The sequence below is a fragment of the Ammospiza nelsoni genome, chromosome 1 (genome assembly GCF_027579445.1).
Source record: "Ammospiza nelsoni isolate bAmmNel1 chromosome 1, bAmmNel1.pri, whole genome shotgun sequence".
Classification (NCBI taxonomy): domain Eukaryota; kingdom Metazoa; phylum Chordata; class Aves; order Passeriformes; family Passerellidae; genus Ammospiza; species Ammospiza nelsoni.
In genome coordinates this window covers 4,100,179-4,123,753 of record NC_080633.1, presented here as the reverse complement: position 1 = coordinate 4,123,753, position 23,575 = coordinate 4,100,179, and the positions used below count along the sequence as shown (strand labels likewise).

General features: G+C 41.4%; 1 protein-coding gene across 1 annotated transcript in view; it reads left to right on the top strand.

Moving 5' to 3' along the window:
• MINDY4 (MINDY lysine 48 deubiquitinase 4) overlaps window positions 1-18,306 on the top strand; it is a 77,387-nt gene extending 59,081 nt beyond the window's left edge. Inside the window, exons 16-18 of the mRNA XM_059478996.1 lie at window positions 7,366-7,546; window positions 11,938-12,010; window positions 17,213-18,306. Of these exons, the coding sequence (XP_059334979.1) occupies window positions 7,366-7,546; window positions 11,938-12,010; window positions 17,213-17,261 (303 nt within the window). The 3' untranslated portion in view covers window positions 17,262-18,306. The remainder of the gene's footprint in view (window positions 1-7,365; window positions 7,547-11,937; window positions 12,011-17,212) is intronic.
• The last annotated feature ends 5,269 nt before the right edge of the window (window positions 18,307-23,575 follow it).

Below are 23,575 nucleotides of genomic sequence, written 5' to 3'. Positions count from 1 at the left end.
TTGTTTAAAAATCTTCATCCATAAAGTTCCTGCCTTTTTGTTCAGATGGCCATTTTTTCATTAATTTTAGCACATATAACTGTGATCTTACAGTTCTTCTCATCCATCTCTAAAACATGAATAAATGCAAATAAAGATTTGCAAGTCCTTGTGAATTTGGAGATTTTCAGTGTTTGGAGTGTTTGGAAATACTATTAATAAATCAGACTCTTCATTTACTTAGTTTCCTCTAATTATAATTTCACTCATAATCCAAGCTGCCCCCTGAACAATTCATCCCCATCCGCTGGGCATTTGCAGCTGATGTAAGAGTGCCTCCCTTTTTTATCAGCACATCCTGTCCAAGGCTTGTTTGTATTCCCCTGCTCCAGACTTGTTCCAACTTACCAACACATTTAGGATATTCAAGACTCCAGGCTAGATGCAGTGAATCCACATGGAAGAAGACTTTTCTACTATTTTATCTAATTTTTCTAATATTTGGAGCATTTGTGTGTAATCCACACCTCCCTTGGCATGGCTTCTGACTTGCAGATATTGTGAGGGCACTTGAATTAATCCTCAAACTCCAACAGTGGCAAATCCAGAGAAAATAATCCATCCCTTTTTTTCCAGCCTGGAGAATCCCTCTGTTCCCCATCCATTCACCTCCTCCAGTGGATCCTGTGTTATCTTTGCTGATGAGAAAAACGTGTGGCCCGAGTAATTTGTCTGCAATTGTTCATGTTCAGTCATCACTCTCAGTCCTGACATATCACCAAACTCTGTGGAGTTCCTGCAGTGTAATTACTTGCTGCAAATTGTTTCACAGTGACAGATGGATCCATTCCATCTGTTTCATGTGCAAATGTTTAGTTTCACAGTGAGATTCTGGATTCTAACAGGGGGAAAAAAAGCTAAAAGTGCAATTCTGCTGCTTTTCAGTAGGCAAGCTGCACATCTTGGGGTTTCTTTTCTTTGTGCTAAGCAATATCAATTCCACATTATCTTACACATTTAACTTAGAAAATTGAGATTTTTTTTTAGATTTCCTGGGATTTATTTAGAGCATGTCAAGCAATAGGAACTTTTCCACATGAAATTGCTGAGGGTTTGCTCTGTCTGCTGAGCTGCAGCAGTTCAGTCTCAGGGAAGCTGAGTGGTTTCTCAGCAGGGAGAAGACCTTGGAGAAGGGGATGAGGCACAGGAGAAATTTTAGCACTCCTGGGCGAGAAAATCCCTGTGTTTGAGTCAGAGCCTTTGGCCTAAATGCCACATTAAAATTGAAGGTGAAAAGACTTAGAATGATGAAATTCTTCCTTTCAAAATGTTTTAAGATGTTAAAAGTAGGAAGAGATGGAAGAAGAGGCTCCTTGTGTTGATGCCAGGTCATTAAATAACAGGGAAAATGTAAAAATAATCTGCATTCTCAGGTAATAAATTTAAACAGATTATTATCATTATTTTAATTCATAACTTTCTAATTCTTTAATAATATTAACAACAAATTAACAAACACCACAGTGCTAATTAACATGAATAATGATAATAATAACAATAATAAATAGCATTTATATGCCATTTCCTATTAGCACATCTGTGCTTTGCAAGAGTGGCAAGTGTCATTTCCACTTTACACAGAGGGGTAATGGGTGAATAAAAGTCAAAGTAAGCTCCTGGCTGAACTGGGATGAGTACAGGTCTGAATCTCTCATTTTAAAGGCAGTGTGGTGCTGGCTGATGAATTTCACCATCCTTCTGAAATGACTTTTGAAACTGCTTTAGGTATGTGCTGTTGTATGTGAAGAAATTGAAATATTCAAAGTTATTTATCACTTTTGAGCCTTCTCTCTGATTTATATTTGTTTTCACCAATTCTCTCCTGTTTTAAGCTGTTCTGTCCTGTCAGTTAAATCTCCTGTTGTCTGACCTCCCAAATTCACCCATTCTGATTCCTGGCTGTCCCAGCACTTTTGGGGCCTGGTGCTTTTTAGTTTTTGCTTCTCTGAAAACGGGGAGGGCATAGACAAAAAAGCTGCACACATTTTCCCTATTTATTTTCAAAAAGACAGAGCAAAGCAACAGAAAGAAACAGAATTTATTCATTAAAATGCCACAGATGGGAAATATTATCTTTGGTCCTTTTGAAGAAACCACTCTGTGCTATGACAAGGCCTGAATGATGAAATTCAGCACACATGCTCTGTCTCCTGGCACCTCACCTGTGTTTTTGCCCTCCTATAACCTCCTTCCCAGGGAAATGTGTCCCCTAAAAAATCCCTTTTCCCCATCAGATGGGCTGGATTCAAGCGAGGCCATTGGTGGGGTTGTGGAGGGGAAAGTTTGGAAAGAGGGTTTTAACCACCTCCTCTGAGAAACCAACCACAAAAACACACAAGTGCAAAATGGAAACTGATGGTTGGCTCCAATTTTCCAGTTATTTGTCAGGAATAGGGGTAAATGTTGTGCCCTGTAGGTGCAGCAGAGGAAGCTGCTATTTCTGTAAGACTTTAGTGAGCATCACTGTGGGCAAAAACATGGAGTACATTCAAATTTGACTGAAACAAGGCTGAAAAAGTCTTTGAGAAAATCTGTTCTTCATTCCTTGTTTTTACATCTCCCTTTCTAGCCTGGAACTGAAATTTTCTTTAATGAAGCCCTATTGTCCTCTGAGTTGTGGCCAGTTATTTTCCCAGAGGCCAGTCACTGTTGTTGCTGGGGTATTGGCATTGCTTCCCTGCCAACATCCTTCCAAATGAAACAGAATCACAGAGGTTTTATTTAAGACAATAAGGATAACAAAGCCCACATGTTCAGAAGAGCTCTGTGTGCTTTGCAAACAGGTAAAGCAGATAATGGTAAGCCAGATATTTCCCACATGTCTCTCTAGATTATAAACACCTACATGTGGATCTGGATTTATCCCATCATATTTTAGGTGCTTTTTAGGATGAAAATTCTTCAGGTAGGAGTTCAGCCAACTCCCTGCATCACTGGTGAATGGGAGGGTCTGAATTTCTGACAATACCCATCTCTTGCTTATTTGATTTTACAGCCAAAGCCCAAGGGCTAACTTGCATTAGAGAGCCTAGAAATAAATGCAGAAGTGTTCTGTGGGCTGAATCCTGCCCTGTCCTTGTCATTGCAGTGATGTAACTCCCTGAAGTGGGTTACAGACTTTGTGTGTAGTGAGGAAATGGCAAAATGCTGAAATCTGAGGGAGGGTCTGAATCTCCCTCAAAAATTTCTTCATTTTTTGAGGCATTGCGGAAGAGCAGCTGAGTGGGACAGGGATAAAGAAAAGATCTTGAATCTGCCTGGCACTCTGAGGTCTCTTTTCCTTTTTACATCTGCTGCTTTTTACACCGTGGCAGTATAAGGGAAATTTAATCAGAAGCCAGTGCTTCTTCAGACATGTTTTTTTTTTTCCCCTCTGGTTCATTATCAGAAAGATTTCCTTTTCTACAAAAAAAAAAAAAAAAAAAAAAAAAAAGGATCCAAAGCTGCAGAGAAATTATCTAAGGCTCCAGTGTAGCAGTAGTGTTTGCTATTATTTTCTATGGCTAAAAACTCTTCAATTTCTGTCTCACCTGGCATACTGCATACTCTGAATGTCAGATCTCGTAAGCGTTAATTTTATTTTTCTCAGTCTGATTGAAATCAAGTATTTGGCAATGGCAATAACTTCACCATCGCAGTGTCCCTTAATTGTCTGCATTTATGTGGCTGAGCTGGTGTTTCAGGGGTGCCCTGCATCAATGGGGTCACTGCTCCCCCAAGGGCTGCTGAAAAGGTGTTTGATTTTAGATTTTACACCCCTGACGCTTCACTCTGAACACCCTGGCACATTGTTCAATATTCATTCAGAAAAGGTCACTGCAGCTGTGGGGAATAAAACCCTGACAGAACAAACAATGGGCTGTTGCCTGTAACTCTGAAAGCTTGGTGTAATTATCTTCTTGCCTGTCAATCCTACCAGAAATTCCTCAGTTTGGCCAAAACCAGCCCTCTGTGGAACCATGACACGCTGTGATTACTTCTCAAATAAACATCTCTAGCAGCTGTATTCAGGGAAAGAAACATAAAGCAAGGAATGACTGATTTCACTGGAAAATGAACAGTAAAGTCCCACAAGCAAGGTGGGGAAATTATATTAAGTGATAAAACTCCTGGAGAAAAATTTGCCCTATCCAGTTATCCTGCTTGGTTTGAGTATCACATTTGCTTGTTTGTTTTGTTGGTTTTTGGGGATTTTTTTGGAATAAGCATGGCAAAAGTTGGCCTTGTTCAAGGGACAAATTAGGGCAGAATGTTGAGGTAACATCCACTCACTCTGGCTGATCTGTTTGGATAATTCTCCAGCAATAAATACTTGTCTGTAGGTTGAATTTCACCATTGTGTGAATACACAGAGATATCAGATGGAGAATGAGCCCTTTGAAGCTGCTTGCTTTTGAAAAGTTGATGCTTCCCAAAGATCAGAAGGGTGTTCCTGAAATTTATGAGCATTCTTCAGGGCTTTGTAAGGTAGAAGATCAGAATTGAAGAAATGCAGCACGAAAGGACACCTCAGTCATTCCCCTTTTATTTTCCTTTTGCCTGAAAATGAGTAATGAGGCTGCTGGAAAACCAATACTTGAATAGTGATAAAAACACAGCCATTGAACTCTTATTAAAAGAAAATCATAAAAAGGATGCAAGTCACATATGCCTTATTTGCCTTTGGAATTCAGCACTACATATGTAGGGAAGACTCTGGAAAGAAGGGATCTCAATCAGCTCTGTTCTCTGCCAGGCTCTTGTTGGATGGCACAGACACTGCTGAGTTTGAGGGGTTTTTGAGGAGTCAGAACCCTGGGTGTTCTTCCCTGTCCTGTTTCCAGGTTTTATTCCAGGTTTTATTCCAGGTTTTATCCAGTGTTACTGCCACCAAGCAGGCTGGTCATGCAGCTGAGGAAGCACTCAGGCCTCACCAGCTGGAGCAGTGAAATGAGGCCATAATTCTGTGTGTGGGAAGGGTCTAGAGAGTCAGCTGAGGGAGCTGGGGATGGTGAGCCTGGAGAAGAGGAGGCTCATGGGTGACCTTATTGCTATCCAAAGCCCTTGGTTTGGATAGGAGGTGTGGGGAGGTGAGGGTCAGCCTCTTCTCCCAGGCAACAATGGGACAAGGACAAGAGGAAACGGCCTCAGGCTGCACCAGGGGAGGGTGAGGCAGGACATCAGCAGGAATTCCTTCACTGGAAGTGTGGTCAGATGTTGGGATGGGCTGCCCAGGGAGGTGGTGGAGTCCTCATTCCTTGGAGTATTGAAGAAACCACTGGCTGTGGCTCTCAGTGCTTTGCTCTGGTTGTTGAGGTGATGTTCAGTCTGAGGCTGGGCTTGATGGTCCTGGAGGTCTTTTCCAACCCAAATGACTCAGTGATTGTGTTCCACACCACAACTGATGCTTGAAGAAGCAGCCAAGGGAATCGTCACAGTGAGGGTTGTCCTCACCTTGTCATCAGCATGGTTCCAAATTATATTTTGTACAAAGTATGTTCTGCATCTTGGTGCAAAGGCAGCAGCTAATCCTAGCTGGTTAAATTGATATGACCAAAACAAAGACTTCTGCCTTCTTCTGGGAGAGGAGGATTTGAGCTACAAATATTTTTAGACTCTCTGAGTTGTCTCAAAGTTCATGCCCTCGCTGCTTTCTGCAAAGATTGTAATTGAAAACTGCACATTTTTGGAGAATGTTCCTGCAGCCCTCAATCATCTGAACAGTTTGTCCTGGCTTCAGGGGGATGGTTCATGTGAGTGAGAGCTGGAGTGGATGTGGCTTTGAAAGTTCTGCATCTCTCTAATCTTTGTCAAGTGTTGTTTGATGAAGCTGGGAAGTTGCTTTTGCAGACAAACGTAGGAAGAACACATTTTTAGGAGGAGACTGGCTGTTCTTTTTGGCTTTGACTTATCTGCATATTAAAATATGCATGTTTGTGAGACTGAATCTTTTCATCTGTGTCCCTCTAATTTGCCATCTTTTGTTGAAACTGCGTGTTTTCTTTTATGATAACTCCTGTTACGAGTATTATTGGAAGCTTGTAAAAAATTCTTTACTTCTAAGCCAAGAATTCACATAAAAAGCAAAACTGTTGTATAAAAGGCTGTTTTAAATAGATATTAGCAAAGTAATGAGTCAGGGAACAGTTACTTAATTAGCTGGAGACTTGTTATCTAACATCAGAAGAAATTCTCGTTGTGGAAGGCAGCTGAATTTGCACTTGTAACACTTCAGATATAAATTCTAAATGTCCATCAAGACGAAAACACAAACTGCTCATCACTCAGTTTTTATTACAACAGAAATAATGTTGGCTTCTGTCTTTTGGCTTTTGCCATTTGCCCCTGTGCCCAGGGTGAAGAATTGAGGGCTGCACTGTGGGAGCTGCATCCACAAATCTATATCTAGAAATCATGTATGAGATTTTTTTCCTGTTAAATTTCCTCAGTTTCCACTAGGGCTTTTTCAGTGAAAAGCAAAATGACTGAAAACAAAACGATCTCACTGGAAGCAAAATGTTTAATTTCAGATTTCAGTTTCCCTAAGCAATTTCTCAAAAGTACAAAACCCAGCTGCAGTGCTGCTGGTATCCCCTTCCTCCATCCCTTATAGATTAAATCTCTTGAGTATTCTAGTTTAAAACATCTGTGTATAGATATGAAAGTTTTTATGCACTTTCTTAGAGAATATTCAGATTATTTCTAAATAGACTTTTAAAAGAAGGATAAAGGCTTAGAAAAGGCTGTGGTTAAATTTCATTTTTAAGAATAATGAAGCAAAACAAATGCTTCTGTTATTGCTTTCTTCTGTGGCTGAAAATACATGTTTTGTATTTTGTATTACCTCCTATGAACTAGGAGGTGATAAAGTGAAGAGAATACATTGCTTTCTTTGCTCAACACAAGATTTTGGGCTCAGTTGAGTTGCCCAGGCAGGGATGTCTCGGGGCACTTGAGATGCTGTGAGTCTCTTACCTGGTTTCCAGTCACTGTTGAATGACAGCACAGCCTCCCATTTATCCCATGCTGTATTCCTGTAGTTTTACAGCTGTTGCAAATGACATATTTCCTGTTGGTTCAGCTCTTCTTGGATCTGATCTTGGAGCTGTAAGAGCACTACAACTGCATTTCATTACCTGCCACAACTCAAGGCCTAATATTTCCTTTATATGCTCTATGATTTACCAGAGCTGTACTAATCTGCTTCATCAACAGTCTCTAATGAGCCTTCATTAGTGTTTGTAGCCTAGAATAAATAAATTATCTTCCAAATTTTATGTTTTCCACAATGAATTGTTTCTCCCCCCAGCACCAGTGACGTTCTGCTATTTTGTATTTTCCTTCTAGGTCGGCTGTTACTTGAAGACCCCCAAGTACCCAATTTGGCTGGTCTGCAGTGAAAGCCACTTCAGTGTGCTTTTCTGTTTGGAGAAGGATTTGCTCAGTGACTGGAAAACGGGACGGAGGTTTGACCTCTATTACTACGATGGCTTGGCCAACCAGGACGAAGAGATTCGCCTGACAGTGGGTATGAGCAGCTCCCTGAATCTGCATTTCACCTCTAGGGGGGCAGAAAGGAGGATCCAATAATACAAACAGTGATGGGTGCAGGCAGTGAACGTTAATTTGTGTGCTGTTGCCTAATTTCCATAATTAGTTTTGGTGATTAATTGCATTTCACAAGGAAGTTTTGAGGATAAGCTCTTGGAGGGGTTAACACTGAGCATGTGTCACTTTATACACACTGGCAAAAATTCCGGTGGCACTGATTCCCAAGGAACAGGTTGTGATCTCTGGCTTATTCATACTCCCAGGACTACAAAATATATTTCTCTACTCCCATTCTCCTTCACATCATCTCACTGTAGCAGAAAGTGCAGGTGTCCAGTTCCTCACCCTAAATGCCTGTAAGAAAATGAGCAGAGATGGTGAGGAAACATGAAATCCTTGCCTCCAAGGCAAGAAGATGCCAGTACTCTGCTAAAAACTTTTAGTCTCTTACCTGCCTGGAAGTTCAAGCCTGCAAAAGATCTTCCAACTTGTTACACTCCTTTCAGGAAGCCATGCCAAATTACACAGCTGCTTTTACAGTAAATACTTCTTCAACTGGAAGGCATTTGGATGAGTATTCTGATCCTTAGAAAGCACCTACTTCAATACATTCCCCACCACTGTTTGCTAATAATATCCTGCTCACCTTTTGTTTTCTTTCCTTTGGTACATTTATACAATCTTGCCCGTGATTCTTTGATAACCAAATTCCTTCTTAATCTTAAGGAGCCACTCTACTGCAGTCTGCTCTTTAGAAATAAGTTGTCTCTGTTCCTTATTTGCACCAACATCCACATTTTGCATAGGCTGGATGTTGTATGTTCTGCTTGAGTCCATGTGGCAAAGTTGTTTTTGTGCTGTGAGTGCTGGGAGTTTGAGCCCCTCACAAGATTTGCTAGTGAGTTCAATCATCTTTCTGCCTGATATTTATCCTCTTACTTTAAAGAAAATCCCTGTAATTCCATTGCAGGGGTAACATGATATATTAGCTCCAAAAATTATCAATTTTCACAGGTCTGTGGTTGCCAGCTGGTTCCCACATACCAGACAAAAGTGACATGGATGACACAGCTCAGCACAGGACTAGAGACACATTTTTTCTATTGTGTTGTACCACATAACATCAGGTCCAAAACAGGTACCCTAATGTGTCTTTCCATCACCAGGAATGTTCTCAAAATCAAGAGCTGCCAAAGATCCCTGGATGAGAAATTCCCCAGAGCTCATATAAATTTTTCCTTTTGCTGTCCAACCTGTCATGGCATTCCTTTGTGTTTCTCCTCAAAGCCAAAATGTGCATGGAGTTGTAGATATCTCTTTGTTGTGTCCCAGTAAATCCTTTGTTATCTATGAAATTCTGCAAAAGGCAGTAAAAATGCAAATACTTTCATTATTCCACGAAAACGCTGCCCTGGTTCTGGCTGTGCAGTAATCCCTTGCTAGGTCTGGAGAAAACTGTAATTACTTTACATTCAAAAAGGTAACACTGGCCAAATATCTACACCCAGCACATAGGAGCAGATGGAAATATCAGAATGCTAAATATTGCTGGTATTTCCCTTGTGGAAATCCCAGCAAGAGGTGATGTTCAGGCAGCATCACCTGGAGATGCAGCATGAGGAGCTGGGTGCTGCCCCAGCCACATCTGCCTGCTGCTGGCTAGCAAAGTTGTTTGCTTTATTTGAACAAAAAGCTGAATTCCTAAAGTGGGAATCTTGATTATAATTACCATCAAGGCCACATTTCAGGAAATATTAAAGAAATTGCACTGGGCAAGAAAGGCAAAAAAGAGAGAAGAGTAGAATTATATTTTGGGAGTACCAGCAGTTGCTACTTTATATTGAGAATTTGCTCTGCTTCTCATATTTAACCATTTGCCAAAATGTAGACAAGAAACATAAAGTTCCTTCATAAAATCAGGTTAATGACATCAACATACGATTATAAAGAGACGATAATAATAATAATAATAATAATAATAATAATAATAATAATAATAATAATAATTCTTTCCATTGTAGTAGAAATTTTGGATAGGCAAGGAAGAGCTGTAACAGTGCTGGCACCCAGTTTCTCACTAATTAAGGGTAGAATGTATATTCCTTTTCTTTGACTCTTAGGTACACCTTTATACTTTTTTTCCTGTTTCTTTGGATGGAAACACTCTATTCAAACCGTTTGATTGGAAGAATTCAAGTCTAAAAATGACAAAATTGCATCAGAGTTGGCCATGAGTGGGAAAAGCAGCCACACCAAGTGCCTGTCCTGCTATCAGGGCTATGGTCAGGACAGTGGCTTAGGTTGCACCTGGAGTGGTTTAGAGAAAAATTTCTTCACAGAAGGGGTTATCAAGCACTGGAACAGGTTGCCCAGGGGAGTGGTGGAGTCACCATTCCTGGAAGTGCTCAAAAACCTGTAGTCGTGGCACTTGAGGACATGGTTTAATAGTGAACATGGTGGTGGTGCTGGATGTATGGTTAATTTTGATGATCTTAGAGGCTTCAGCTTCTATTATTCTAAAATTCTGTGTTACAGACTCTTCAAAATTATGATAAAAAAGGCTCTTTTAAACTTAAAAGATCCCTGTGTGCCTCTAAGTTCCTGAAGATCTAAAGGAAAACCACCAGTACTTCATGTACTTTTAAATATTGTCCGTCTCCCTCCAGAGTTTTCTGCGTGTGTTTGTACCCATCAGATCAACACACAAGGGAGAGCCAGGTCCTGTCTGTGAGACGAGAGAGCCAGCTAGATCTGAGACTGGCAGCTGTGAATGGTCAGGACAATCCCCTCCCATCCTGTCTCCATCAGTCTCACTGAAGCAGACCCAAATCCTGCACCCTGCCTTGGCATCGTGCTCCATTGGCTGGGTGACAGAGAGAAAAGGAGAAAGAGAAAAAAACAAAAAAACACCAAACCCCTTGGTCTGCTGCGGTTTAAATGTCTGATTCCAAAACAGGAAACAGCTGAGCAGACTGACATCCAAGCTGGTGGCAGGATGTTTTGTCCCTGGGAAGTTCAGCTCTACTTTCACTGTTGACAGATGCCGTGGCTCAGACAGTGACCTCTCTGTTTTCCCCAGAGCACTGTGCTGGCCTCTCCTTCCCCAGGGAATGCTCCCAGCCTGGGGAGGCTCCCTGGGGTTCTGTAGGAGCCACGGGGGGTTAGGATGGTGGGGATGGATGGAGATGAGAGATCTCTGAAGCCAGGGCTTGGAATTTAGGGTTTATTGCCAAGGGCCTGGGTGCAGGGCCCCGCTGGGAGCTGCCAGGCACAGCTCAGAGCAGGCCTGAGAGAGGGAGAGAGAGGTAAAGTGTGCGGTAAAGACGATGAGAGAGCCAGGTTCTCATTGTGATACAATAAATCTTATTCTGGTCATGGAACTTGGGATTTATTTCCAAGGGCCTGGGTGCAGGGCCCTGCTGGGAGCTGCCAGGCACAGCTCAGAGCAGGCCCAAGAGAAGTAAAGAGAGTGGTAAAGAGAGAGAAGGCAAGAGTGTGGTAAAGAGGATGAGAGAGTAAAAGAGAGGATAAGAGAGAGAGGATAAGAGGATAAGAGGGCTAGGTTCCCGTTACAATACCATAAATCTTCTTCTGTGTTGAATATTCTGATTCTCACTAGCCAATCTACTACAACATACATACAGCCTACAACATACAAATCCTATAGCATTTACATACAGCCTATAAGAATCATTACATTACCATACTGTGTTACATTTTAAACCCTAAAAACTCCTCTTTGGGCCCCTTCTGCCAAGCTGGCAGGGTCTGCTCTGACTCTTGGAGCTGTCTGCAAGCAGAGGGTGTTGTTCCATCAAAAGGGGATTACCTTCAGCTGGCCACACCATTGTTTTCCAGTTGTTCAGTAACTGAGGTATCTCAAAGCTTGCTTTCATCTCAATCTCACTTATAGTTTCTATATTCTCAAAATCTTTTGCCAGGAATCATATTTATAGGGCTTTCCTGTTTCATCTTCCCAGCAGTGTTCCACACAGCATCTTTTTCTTTCTGTGCACTGCTTGATGAGCAGTAAAGGTAAAATCTTCTTTTCCAGGGTGGAATGGTCCTAACCCAGTTCAAACTGGACTCTGGGTTTCCTGTTCAAGTGTAGCACCACCACTGTCACGTTTGAGTAACAAAATCACTCAGTAATTACAACATCAATTGCAAAATAAAGGCCTTGTGACAGCTCTGCAGCACATGATTTCATTTTCTGATCTGTGGTTTTTTTTGAAACCATCTTTGTATGAGCAATCTAACCTGGCTCAGTGGTCAGTGGTGGATTGGCAGTGGTTGGACTCAAACTATGGTGTTCTGTAGGAAGAAAAGGTTCCCCAGGCACTAACAATGTCTGTTTTGTCTCTGCAGATACAACTCAGGTGTGCCCTGAAAATAAAGAAAATGATCTTACTCCTCCACTTGAACACTGTATTAGGACAAAGTAAGTGAAATTCCATTTTTTCATACAGATGTGTTCCGTGGTTGACACAAGTAAAATGTGTGAGGAATCTCACAAAAAAATTCAGCAAGTAAAGCTGAAAAATTAATGCTTAAAAATCAGAAAGGATCTGAATGGGCCAGGCTGTATTAATATATTTTACACATTTAATTGTGTGCTATTGTAATTAACACTGAACTGTCCAAGGTGTTCATTCTTAGAGGAACCTTCACTTCCATCACCAAGAACTGATTGAGCCAAATTCAGTCTGAGAGCACAGCTTGGTTGCAACTAAATCTAAATCTAAATCTAAATCTAAGTCTCAGTCTAAATCTAAATCTAAAGAGTCTAAGTCTAAATCTAAATCTAAAATTAAATCTAAATCTAAAGAGTTTAAGTCTAAATCTAAATCTAAACCTAAATCTAAATCTAGAGTCTAAGTCTAAATCTAAATCTAAATCTAAAAAGTCAAAGTCTAAATCTAAATCTAAAAAGTCTAAATCTAATCTAAATCTAATCTAAATCTAAATCTAAAGAGTCTAAATCTAATCTAAATTTAAATCTAAATCTAATTCCTAAAAGTGCTTGATTGCAGAGGTATAATTTGGGTATATTAAATTTAATAATACATTTATTCCATTTTCATCAGTCTTTTCTAAAGCACAAAAGGGAGGACCTGGGTGTCATTTTCAATGCATGAAAGCCCCTTGAAGAGTCTCAGTTTTCTGTGGAGAGCACAGAGTTTGTCAGGTTTTGTGCAGTCATTCCTGACAGCCCTTAGCTCCTGTTCTCTCCTTACAGACAAGGCTAATTCCTCTCATGTTGGGATTTTCATGGCCATTTTGAGGCCTATATAAGCAATTCATCCAAATCATACTGAAGTTAATGGGAACATTTTCAGCTCAGTGAGACATGAAAGAAGCCAAATGGAGAAATTTAACTGGGCAGAAAATTCAGCTTTATATCAATTCCAGCAAGGCTTTGGAAGTTACTATCTGAATATCTCTGGAGCAAGAAGTAAAAGCCTCATTGTCAGAGACCATAACATTTGTTAAATTAGCCAGCCAGGCAGCTTCAGGTTTCTCTTGCAGTTTCCCTCCTGTCCTTACTACAATTTGGTCTGCAAAAAAAAAAACCCAAAAACAAAAAACAAAACAAAACAAAACAAAAAAAAACAAAAAAAAAACCAGCAGAAAATAAATAAATAAGGACAGTGGCTGCCAGTGTGTTGATCAGAAAATCACTGAAAGGTAGAAGAGGCATCCTGCAAGGTGACAGCAGTGACATCAGTCCAGCCTTCCTGCACATACAGATTTTATTGATTCCTCATTTCCAGTGACACATCAGCATGACTGCAAGCTAAAGTAAATTACGTATAACCTCAGAAAGCCCCACAGGGAGAATAATGCATGCAACTACTTAAAGCCTTAGAATATCTTCCATTCCTGGCATCGTGTCAGAGTTATACAGTGGTGGTGCTGCTGCTGTTTGTTTATTTTAAGTTCCCTGCTTTCATCTGCTTGAGAGGTAAATTACCAGCAAATTCCAGTGTCAATTTATTTTGTTCGTAGCATTCTCAGTCTGATTTACCCTGGGCAGGCTGGCTCCTTGTTTTCAGTGTTTTCCCTTTGCTTTGAGGGTATTTATTTAAGCGTGGCCTTGCTGCAAGAGGTTTTTCATGTTAAATTTTTTCCTTTTTGTTTAAAGAACTTTTTCTTCCTACTACAGAACACCATATAAAGAAAAGTAAGAACCAACCCAAATAACCAAATTTTTAGCAATTTATGCCATAGAAAATGAATGTTTTTTATTACACAAATGTTTAAAATTCCCCTAAACTAATTTTTAATAAAGCAAAAAGCTGTTATTTATTTTTGATGAAGAATTCATGATGAAGACTTCTCTCTTCAAAAAATGCAGGATCATTTCTCAGGCAGAGTGGAGAATTCCACAGTCTGGACAATCAGAGCTGAGACAATAAACTATCATTAATCGGTTTTATTGTTAATTGAGAGTTTTGCTTCTATTCATATGCCTCAGTTCTGGTTTAGTCCATGATAATGGATTAAATTAATTAATTTGATTAAGCCTGTTACTTACCCCAATATCTGAGCACCACCATCCTGTAACACATTGAGTTCTCTGCCTCACATCTGCCTGCTCTTTATTCTCTTACCCTCTCCTAAAGGGAAAACTGCACTGGTAATAGACAGGTTTTGCATTTAGTAGTAGTAGTAGTAGTAGTAGTAGTAGTAGTAGTAGTAGAAGTAATAATAATAATAATAATAATAATAATAATAATAATAATAATAATAATAAATTGTTATTGTCAGAAGAGAGGGATTGTTTTGCTTCTACAGGAGGAAGAGGCTCCTGTTTTCAGTCCCTGTTGTGTGAAACATCAGTAGAGTTCAGTTCTGAGTTTAGAGCAGGGAACCCTTCAGCTGCCCCTGGCATGACCAGTCACCACCAGGTACCAGTGTAACCTGCAGGCCCCCAGAAAAAAGACAAGTAAAAGTGCTTTTCTTGTGGCTCTGAGCCCCAGACATCTGTGGCAGCAGAGGATTCTGCCCAGGGATGTCTGGAATGTGCATCCCTGGCTTGTTTTGGAGATGCCGTGCAGACAACTCATCCCGTTCTTCCCTGAGGAATACTCTTATATCACAGTGCTGATCCTCAGCACTGGAGGAAATAACATCTGTTAGCTCAGCCTGAGGGGAACCAAACTCTCATCTGCTTTTAGAACCTGAATTTAGCAGGATTTTTTTGTTAACCCTCTGTGGTGGTGGGGCTGTGGGATCCGTGAGTTCACCTGTGAAATACCCAAATGGGATTTGGTGGGTAAGAGAAGATGAGAGCCTGGGCATTTCAGCCTGAATTATTGATGTGCTCCAGAGCAATACCAAATTGTCAGCCCAGGAGATGCTCACTGAGTGCTATTCCAGACTGAGCATTGTTCAGGGCCTGACCTGTTCCTCTCCAGTTCCCGTTAACTGCATGACCTTGGGTGAGGTTGTGCTTGAGGCAGGTGGGTCAAATGTAGTTTTCCTTTTGCTGATCTGATAAATTGTAATTGAATCAGCAGCTAGAAAAGGCCTCACATTGCAATTACACTGTGGCAGGATAGTTTGGGGAAGTGATCAGCTGCATTGTCCAGGAAGTTTTGTATCTGTTTGTAAATATAATACTATTTCAGCATCTGTGAGTGAGATTTCTCACTCTTTGATACCTTTTCTTGTGCAGATGCAAGAGGGGGAAAAATGTTTTAGACCTGTCTCATAGAAGCAAACAGCCAAAAGCTTCTTTTTGGTCTAAAAAATGGTTTGGAAATAAACCCAGGAGATAAGGCTTGTTCTGAAAATAACTTTCAGTCCTACTTCAGAAATTATGCTCTGTTTAAGCTCTTTATGGAAAGCCAGTTTTAATAAAAGCCAGGTTATCACTGCACAGTGATTAACAACTTTACCAACAGCAGAAATGGTGTCAGCAAGGTGAGCAATCCCACAGGGCACAGTGCAGACTCATTTTTTGGGCTCTGTGGATCCCTCTCAAAGCTGTAATCACCCTGGTGAAACAGAAAGTTGCACTTTGGGAAGATTGTCCTCAAAGATAAGGGATGATTTGATGGCATAACCTGACAAACCCAATGGGGGCAGAAGGTGGCAGTTGTTTTTTTCCATTTGGTGGTTTAAGGGTGACATTCTAAACCGTCTGACAGGGACAGCTCTCACCTCTGGCAAATGCCAGATTTAGGTTGAATAACCCCAGATGAAACAAATTCTGCTTTTAATTTAAGATGTGGAACATCTCTGCTGTGTAATCCTGCTCTGTATTCCTGGGATGGAGACAATCTTTCTGCAATTCTCAATTATAATTTTCTCAGCAAAGTAAAAAAACAGAAGGAAAAAATTTCACGACAGCCCTCAGATGGTCACTTCCTTTCAGACATTGCCCCGAAGACTGCAAGAATTCAGCTTTTGGTTTTGTTTTACACTTAATTGGCTTGCTCAGCTCAAGGACTGAGCTGCCATACCCTCGCTGACACATCCTGTCCTCAGTGACAGAAGGAATGTGGCACTGGCAGCTCCCTGCTCCCTCCACCCCCTCACCAGTGCCTTACTACTCTGAGACAGATTTTCAGAACAGATATAAATACTCAGCACTGAGAATGCAACAGTTTAGTTCCTAGAAAAAGTGGAGCATGACCTCGCAGATGAGAAAAGCCACGGCCAAGGGTGGATCCGTGCCATGAGGGGTGAGCTGGCTCACTTCAGGGAGGTGACCATCCTGCTCTCACCAGGTTTTGGGGCAGATCTCTGTCTTTTGCCATGGTTTGCAGACACATTTTGTGGCAGATTCAGGACTGATGCCTCATTTGCATTCATCACAATGCTGAGGTGGGCAGCTGAGCTGTGGCAGCCAGTGCAGAGCCAGGAATGAGAAACCTGGAAGGTTCCAGAATCATTCTGTTCTCAGTGTGTATATTCAGGGTCATGCTGAAGGAGGAAAAAGGGCAGAGAAAAGCAGAACCTCAGCACAGGAAAAGCAAAACATCACCATTAAAGTGAGCCATGGAGTGCTTGGAGGAGCCAAGGTCAGGAGCAAAGAAAGGAGCTCAGTGAAGGCATCTAGCCACAGGATCTCAGTCACAGAGTTCCTAATCAGAGCTAAACAAAAAATAACAAAATAAGCAAATTGCCTACTGACAGCTGAGAGTGAGAATTTTGGTTTAATATTTATTTAGGGTTAATTCTTGTACCCACCTTGGGCATTCCCTAATTATTGTGTCCAACATGAAGGTCTCTGTTGTGAATCAGCTGCTGCTCTGTTTCCCAGAGAGGCTGGAGGAAGAGTCAGGACAGAGATCTCCAACCTTTGCTCCTAAAACTGGGGTACAATTCCCTCACTTCTGCTCCATTCCCTTTGGGATGGGATTTGTTACTTAATTATTCTGTCCAACATGAAAGTCTCTGTTGTGAATCTGCTCTGTTGCCCAGAGAGGCTGAAGGAAGAGTCAAGACAGAGAACTCCAACCTTGGCACCTAAAATCAGGATACAATTCCCTAATTTCTGCTCCATTCCCTTTGGGATAGGATCAGTCACCCCAAACAAGCCCATCCCAGTCTGAGCTTCCCTGGGTGGTTCAGGGCTGTGGGTTTGCCTTTCAGGTGATAAACTGATGGATGTAAATGATTTCATTTCTAGGTGGCAAGGAGCTGTCATCGACTGGAACGGCACAGAGCCCATCTTGTGACTGATCTGAGCTGCACTTTATTTGGGAAGACCAAAAGGAAATGACTGAATGAGCACATTCCTATTCCCACCAATGCAGGAAATAGGGCAGTTGGAGATGGGGAAGAATGACAAGGTTTGCAGGCTGGCAGAGTTTCACCTCAGTCACCTCGTGCTTCAGATATTTTGCTTTTAATATAAACAACACTGACGTAAATTCCTTGTCTCTGCCCTCAGCATAAAGCTCCTGAGGGCAGGCTGGGTTCCCACCACCAAATCAAGGTTACAGATGAAGCTCTGAAGTCATCAACGTCCCCTTGAGGTCTCCTGCTGGATCCACTCTGTATCCTGCAATTGTTTGGAAGCATCTGATGGGAGATGCTGAACCCAGATTTCTCTCACTTTACAGCCTTCTCTGTCCTGCCTTGTTCTTCCTTGAAAAAGCTGCAGTGCCACTAGAAAACATCATCCAAGGAACATATATTCAGCTAGTTACCTGGTGTTAGCAAGCCTAAATAGGCTGGTGACCATCTGGGCTTTTTTGGGGAAAGCCTGGCCTATAGCAAGTTCTTGTTGTGTCATAAATTTGCAGTAAGGATTGTGGTTGTGTGTTACCAAAATAATCCCATTGACAGTTCGTAGGTGCAGCTGGTGTAACAGTGCCTCATGCTGATATAGCTCATTTTTCTTTCTGCTAGGAGGCAGCTGTATCAGTGTCTTTACCTTGATGCCCTTATTTCTACATGAGGGTTTATTCACACCCAGGTGACAGATCAGAGCTGGGATTTGCTTCTCCATAACTACAAGAAAACAAAAGATTTGTTAGTTTTGAAATTCAAACGGTGCCTATCTGGGATAGGTCCCAGTTTCCATGGTTAAATAAAATGCATGTGCTGGAATGAGGGGCTGTGGAGATGGATACTGAGGTACTCAAGCCACAGTGTGTAATCTGACTAATTCTGCTTTAGCAACACTTTACCAAAATTGGGGCAAGTTACTGTACAGAAGGTTGGAAAAAATGCCTCAGGGAAAAAGGCAGATAAATGGTGTTTCTGGAGGTATTCCTCTCCTGAGAGTGAATATTTCATGAAAGTTCAATAAAGGACTTTTACTTCCTGATGTTTATTGTAGCACCTTCTTCCTAGTCAGTGTGGAAACTCCTCTGGGTCCTGAAAAATGGGTAGAAAATCAATTTCCAGCAAAAATTCATTGTTGTTCTGGGTGTAGGTGCAAACTGACTGTGAAAATGGAGATCTCAGGGAATTAGCACTGGAGTTAGATTTGAAAATCAACCTGAATATAAGGAAAAGGAGAGGTTGAGATGGCCTTTGGATGAAGATCTGCCTCTCCCATTTGCTTCCCATTCACATCAAACTGTCCCAGAATGGTTTGGGTGGGAAAGGAAATTAGAAATCATCTTGTTCCACCCCCCTACCATGGCAGGGACACCTTCCACTGTCCCGGGTTGCTCCAAGCTCTGTCCAGCCTGGCCTTGGGCACTGCCAAGGATCCAGGGGCAGCCACAGCTGCTCTGGGAACCTGTGCCAGGGAAGAATTTTTTCCTAATATCCAATCTAAACCTGCCCTCTTTCAGTTTAAAGCCATTATATGCAGTAAAGCATCTCAGGGTTGCAGTTGTTTTAATTTTATTTATTTCAGTCTAATAAAATCTGTTTGGTTTATATCAGACAGATATAAACTTAAAACTTTGAGAGATCCAGATCTCCCAAAGAGATTCAGCCTCTGAGACATCATCAGCACCAGATCCATGCTCATTCCTGGCTGCTGCCTCTGTCATCCCTGTGTACTTAGGGATGTTTATGCTGTCAGCTGTAGCTGGATTCAATAATGCCTTCAAGATACCTCAGCTTGAGCTTCAGTGTTTCTGGCAAGTCCCAAACAGCCAAAGATCCCAGATGAAAAACCTTTTTCCCTTCTTGGAAATTTCTATGTTCTATAATCCACACTTTGTTTCATGAAACACATAGAATTTGATTTTCCCACCTGCCTCACAGGACGTCCATAATATGAAATTTTGAGGGGTGCATTTGGACAGAAGATACTGTGGAGATGCCAAATGTTGGGAGATTTTTGGAACCAAAAAAATTCCTTTCTGGTTTTTCCAGCCTAGTAAACCCACACCATTTATTTCAAAGCTTTAAACTGTGTCAGGTTGGAGATAAGGTGGAGATAAGGGCTGGTCTGGGTCAGGAGGAGCTGCTGTGGGACAGGTAGATGTGATCTGACTGAAATCTGGATGTCTGCAGTGCAGAGGTGTTCAGGGCATCTGTTCTCTGTCCAGAGAAGGGGAGATTCCAGGGTGTGGTGGAGCTTTGTTTTGGGATGAGAGAGTTGTTCCTACACAGGGATCCCCAGAGGATTGTCTCCAGTGCATCACAGCCATGAAGATGTGAAGATGTTTTAAGGTATGAGAAAGAGGATAGACTGTTTGGAAAATGTGTTTTTTGGGTTCTTGTGGAGGGTAAACAAAGATGAGAAGAGGCCCTGAACTCTGTCTCTCTGTCTAAAGCAGACTCCAAAGAACTTTGAGCCTCCTTCATCACTGGTTGATGGAGAATGGAGAATATTTTTTGTTAAAACAGATTTTCCTTACCTATTATCTGTCATTGTGTCCTTGTATATTTGTTTGCAAAGTCCACTGCCCACCTGACAGTGAATTAGCTCCAGATTCACCCAGGCCCTCACTCACAAATAAGAAAAAATGAACCTGAGCCACCTCCCCAAGCCCCAGCTGGGCAGGGCACCTCAGTGTCCTTACCAGGCAAAGAGGAATGGCTCCTTGGAAGGAATCTGCAACCAGAACAGTTCAGGGCCTCTCTTCGTCTTTGTGTACCCTCCACAAGAACACAAAAACCACATTTTCCAAACACATTTTCTTTCTCATACCCTAAACATCTTCACATCTTCATGGCTGTGATGCACTGGAGACAATCCTCTGGGGATCCCTGTGTAGGAACAACTCTCTCATCCCAAAACAAAGCTCCACCACACCCTGCAATCTCCCCTCCTCTGGACAGAGAACAGATGCCCTGAACACCTCTGCACTGCAGACATCCAGATTTCAGTCAGATCAGATCTACCTGTCCCACAGCAGCTCCTCCTGTCCCAGACCAGCCCTTATCTCCACCTTATCTCCAACCTGACACAGTTTAAAGCTTTGAAATAAATGGTGTGGGTTTACTAGGCTGGAAAAACCAGAAAGGAATTTTTTTGGTTCCAAAAATCATCCAACATTTTTCATCTCCACCATGAGGGGTCCAAATGCACCCCTCAAAATTTTATATTATGGACGTCCTGTTAGGCAAGTGGGAAAATCAAACTGTTTTTTTCATGAAACAAAGTGTGCATTATAGAATAAAGAAATTTCAAAGAGGGGAAAAAGGTTTTACATCTGGACCTTTGGCTGTTTGGGACTTGCCAGAAACACTGAAGCTCAAACTGAGGTGCCAGAGCATTGCCTGGTTGCTGCCTGCATCAAGACTTGCATGTTTTTATTCAATGTAAAGCATCAGAAATTATTTCCCTAATTCGTTACTTTTGGGGCTTTTTGTGTCAATCACATGAGGCAATGCAAAATGTTGTGTGGCAGTGCAAAAACATTTGCACAGATCTGTATAAAAACACATCCTGTGCACAACATGCATCCATTTTTTAAATTATATTTTCCTCTTCCTTGTTTCTCTATTTTTTTTTTTTTTCATTTCCCAAATAATGTGACTTCCTGAGCTGAACAAAGCAGCGATCATTTGATAATTGAGCTTTAAAAGGCACCAGTGGTGTTGGCACTTAGGTCTGCATGGTGTCTTCATTTCATTCCCTTTTCTTCTGTGGAATAAAAAAGTTCGCCCTGTGCTGAAAATCGACCCCTTAACTAATAACAAACATGGATTATGGAGATGAATATGGAAGCAGAGTTACTATTTTGCCAGAGTGTCACATCTACCACCTTTTTACAAAATGTTTATTTAGGTTTGTCTTGTACAGAGTGTCTCCCACAAATAAAACATTTAAAGCAATGGTCAGGCTAAAGCCCTGATTTCCTCCTCATTTTTTAATAATTGATTTGCTGGTGGAAATTAATCTGGGACATTGAGTTGTGAATGTTTCATGGGCCTCATCAGCTCAGTGGAAAAATAATGGCAAAAGCAAAAAGTGATGGTTATAGGTAAAAAAATTCACAATTTTATAGAGCTTCTGATGTTTGTTTTTTTACATGCCTGTCCTTATTCTGGTTAAATCTGGGAGAAGTTTAAGATATGATGGCTGATCCCATGAATGAATCCCTGCAGTCACTGTGGGTTTGGCTCCCAGGTAAACTAAAAATGACAATTTGAGTCTCTTGCTTGCAAGTTTTCACTTTCCTGGGGCAAATTTGGATTTGTTTGTGTCTGCAGTGTATCTAATGGGCTAATTTGAAATGGCAGGAAATGGTCACTTCAGTAATCAAGGAACGCTGAAGAGCTTGGAAGAATGACACCACCATAAGCCAAGTTTTCCATTAGGGAAAAGTGATTTAGGGGCTCTGAGGATTCAGTTGCTGAAAGTGAAGTACTGGGAGAAGACAGGATTTTTTCTGGTGCTGGATGGGAGCTGCATTAAAAAACCAAAGACATCAGACCACTGTTTTTTTCCTGAAAATACTTGCACCAATCTTTTGAAGCAGTAAAATAGTAATTTTTCAGAAGGCCTAAATGATTTGGGGTATGATTGCAATAACATAATTCACTAAAAAATATGAATTTCAGTTCTTTTGATAACTCTGCTTTATTTTCCTGTCCCTTTACTATGAAGGGAACTGCCCTGAATTTCACATTGTCAATTTGTGAGGTGTGCACAATTATGTTTTAGATGACAAAAACTTAACCCTCACCAAACTTTGTCCTGTGATAATTTATCTCTTCAGTTTGTGTTTTCAGAAATGACAAAATTAAGAATCAAGCATCAACGCCTTAATGTGCATAGTTTTATTTTATTTTTTCATCAAAAAGATCATGTTGGAAACAGAGATTTTTTTAATGGAATGGTTGCTCCTGCATTTCTGCATGATCCCATCTGCTGCACCTCCTAAGGAAAAGTCACTCCATGAAGGACACTTTGTGTACACTCACACTCTTCATTGATTTGTTTTCTTTGGCTATCAAATAATAAATTCAACACCAGCTCTGAAATAAGGAAGCAGTTCCTCCTTAGCAGCCTTGTTTATAAAACTAGAAAAGGAAAAAGGGCTTAATCAGGTATTTGTCATTTCAGACAGGATGGGGAGAGATTGTTGGTACAATGGAAAACAACCAGATTCTGTGACATCCCCCATAACAGTTGCTGACTATATCCACAAGGAATCAAGCACAGATTTTACAAGGAGAAAGTTTTTTTTTTTTTTTTTTCCAAGATAAATCATTCAACATTTTTTTTCATCTGCTGTGAATTTTTTTCCTCAAATTTCTTTTTTTTCTGAAGGAATTATGGGTAGTTCCACTTTAAAGGCACAACTCAAATATCCATACAATGATAGCCCCGAGACTCTTCCAAACCTTCAGATTAAAACACTTTCTCTGATCTCTGCCTCTTGGCCCCACAGTGAGTTTCAGGTGGTGTTTCTGTGTTTTCCACGGCACTGTTCACCTCCCATGCATTCTACATCTTTGGCTCAACACTGATTAAAATGTCCTATAGCAACCCCTAGATCTGGGTCCCTCGATTTTCAAGGGAATTTGTGAAAAAATAGAGCACAAAGAGTTGGCTGTGGACAGCCTGAGCTGAGATGGAGTCTTGCAGAGATACTCAGAGGTGATAAATCTGCAGGGTGATTTTAATATGGCTCTGAAACTGATTCCAGCTGAGCAGGAGTGAGTCCAGAGCCGGTCCATGAGGATGGTTAGAGGAATAAAACACTTCTCCTTTGAGGAAAAAGCTGAAATATTTGGGGTTGTTCAGCCTGGAGAAGAGAAGGGGAGACCTCAAAGCCCCTTCCAGTGCCTTAAGGGGCTCCAAGAGAGCTGGAGAGGGACTTGGAACAAGGCATGGAATGACAAAACACAGGGAATGGCTTCCCACTGCCAGAGGGCAGGGATGGATGGGATATTGGGAAGGAATTCTTCCCTGTGAGAGTGGTGAGGCCCTGGCACAGGTTATCCAGAGAAGCTGTGGCTGTCCCATCCCTGGAAATGTCATCATCATCATCAAAATATCTCCTCACAGGTGTTTACAGGGTGGATATCTCCATCTACACCAGTGACCCAGGAATATCTTGAAAGCCACTGGTGAGAAACAGGCACTGGTGGAGTTCATCACCTGGTCAGGTTTAGGTGCTACAGA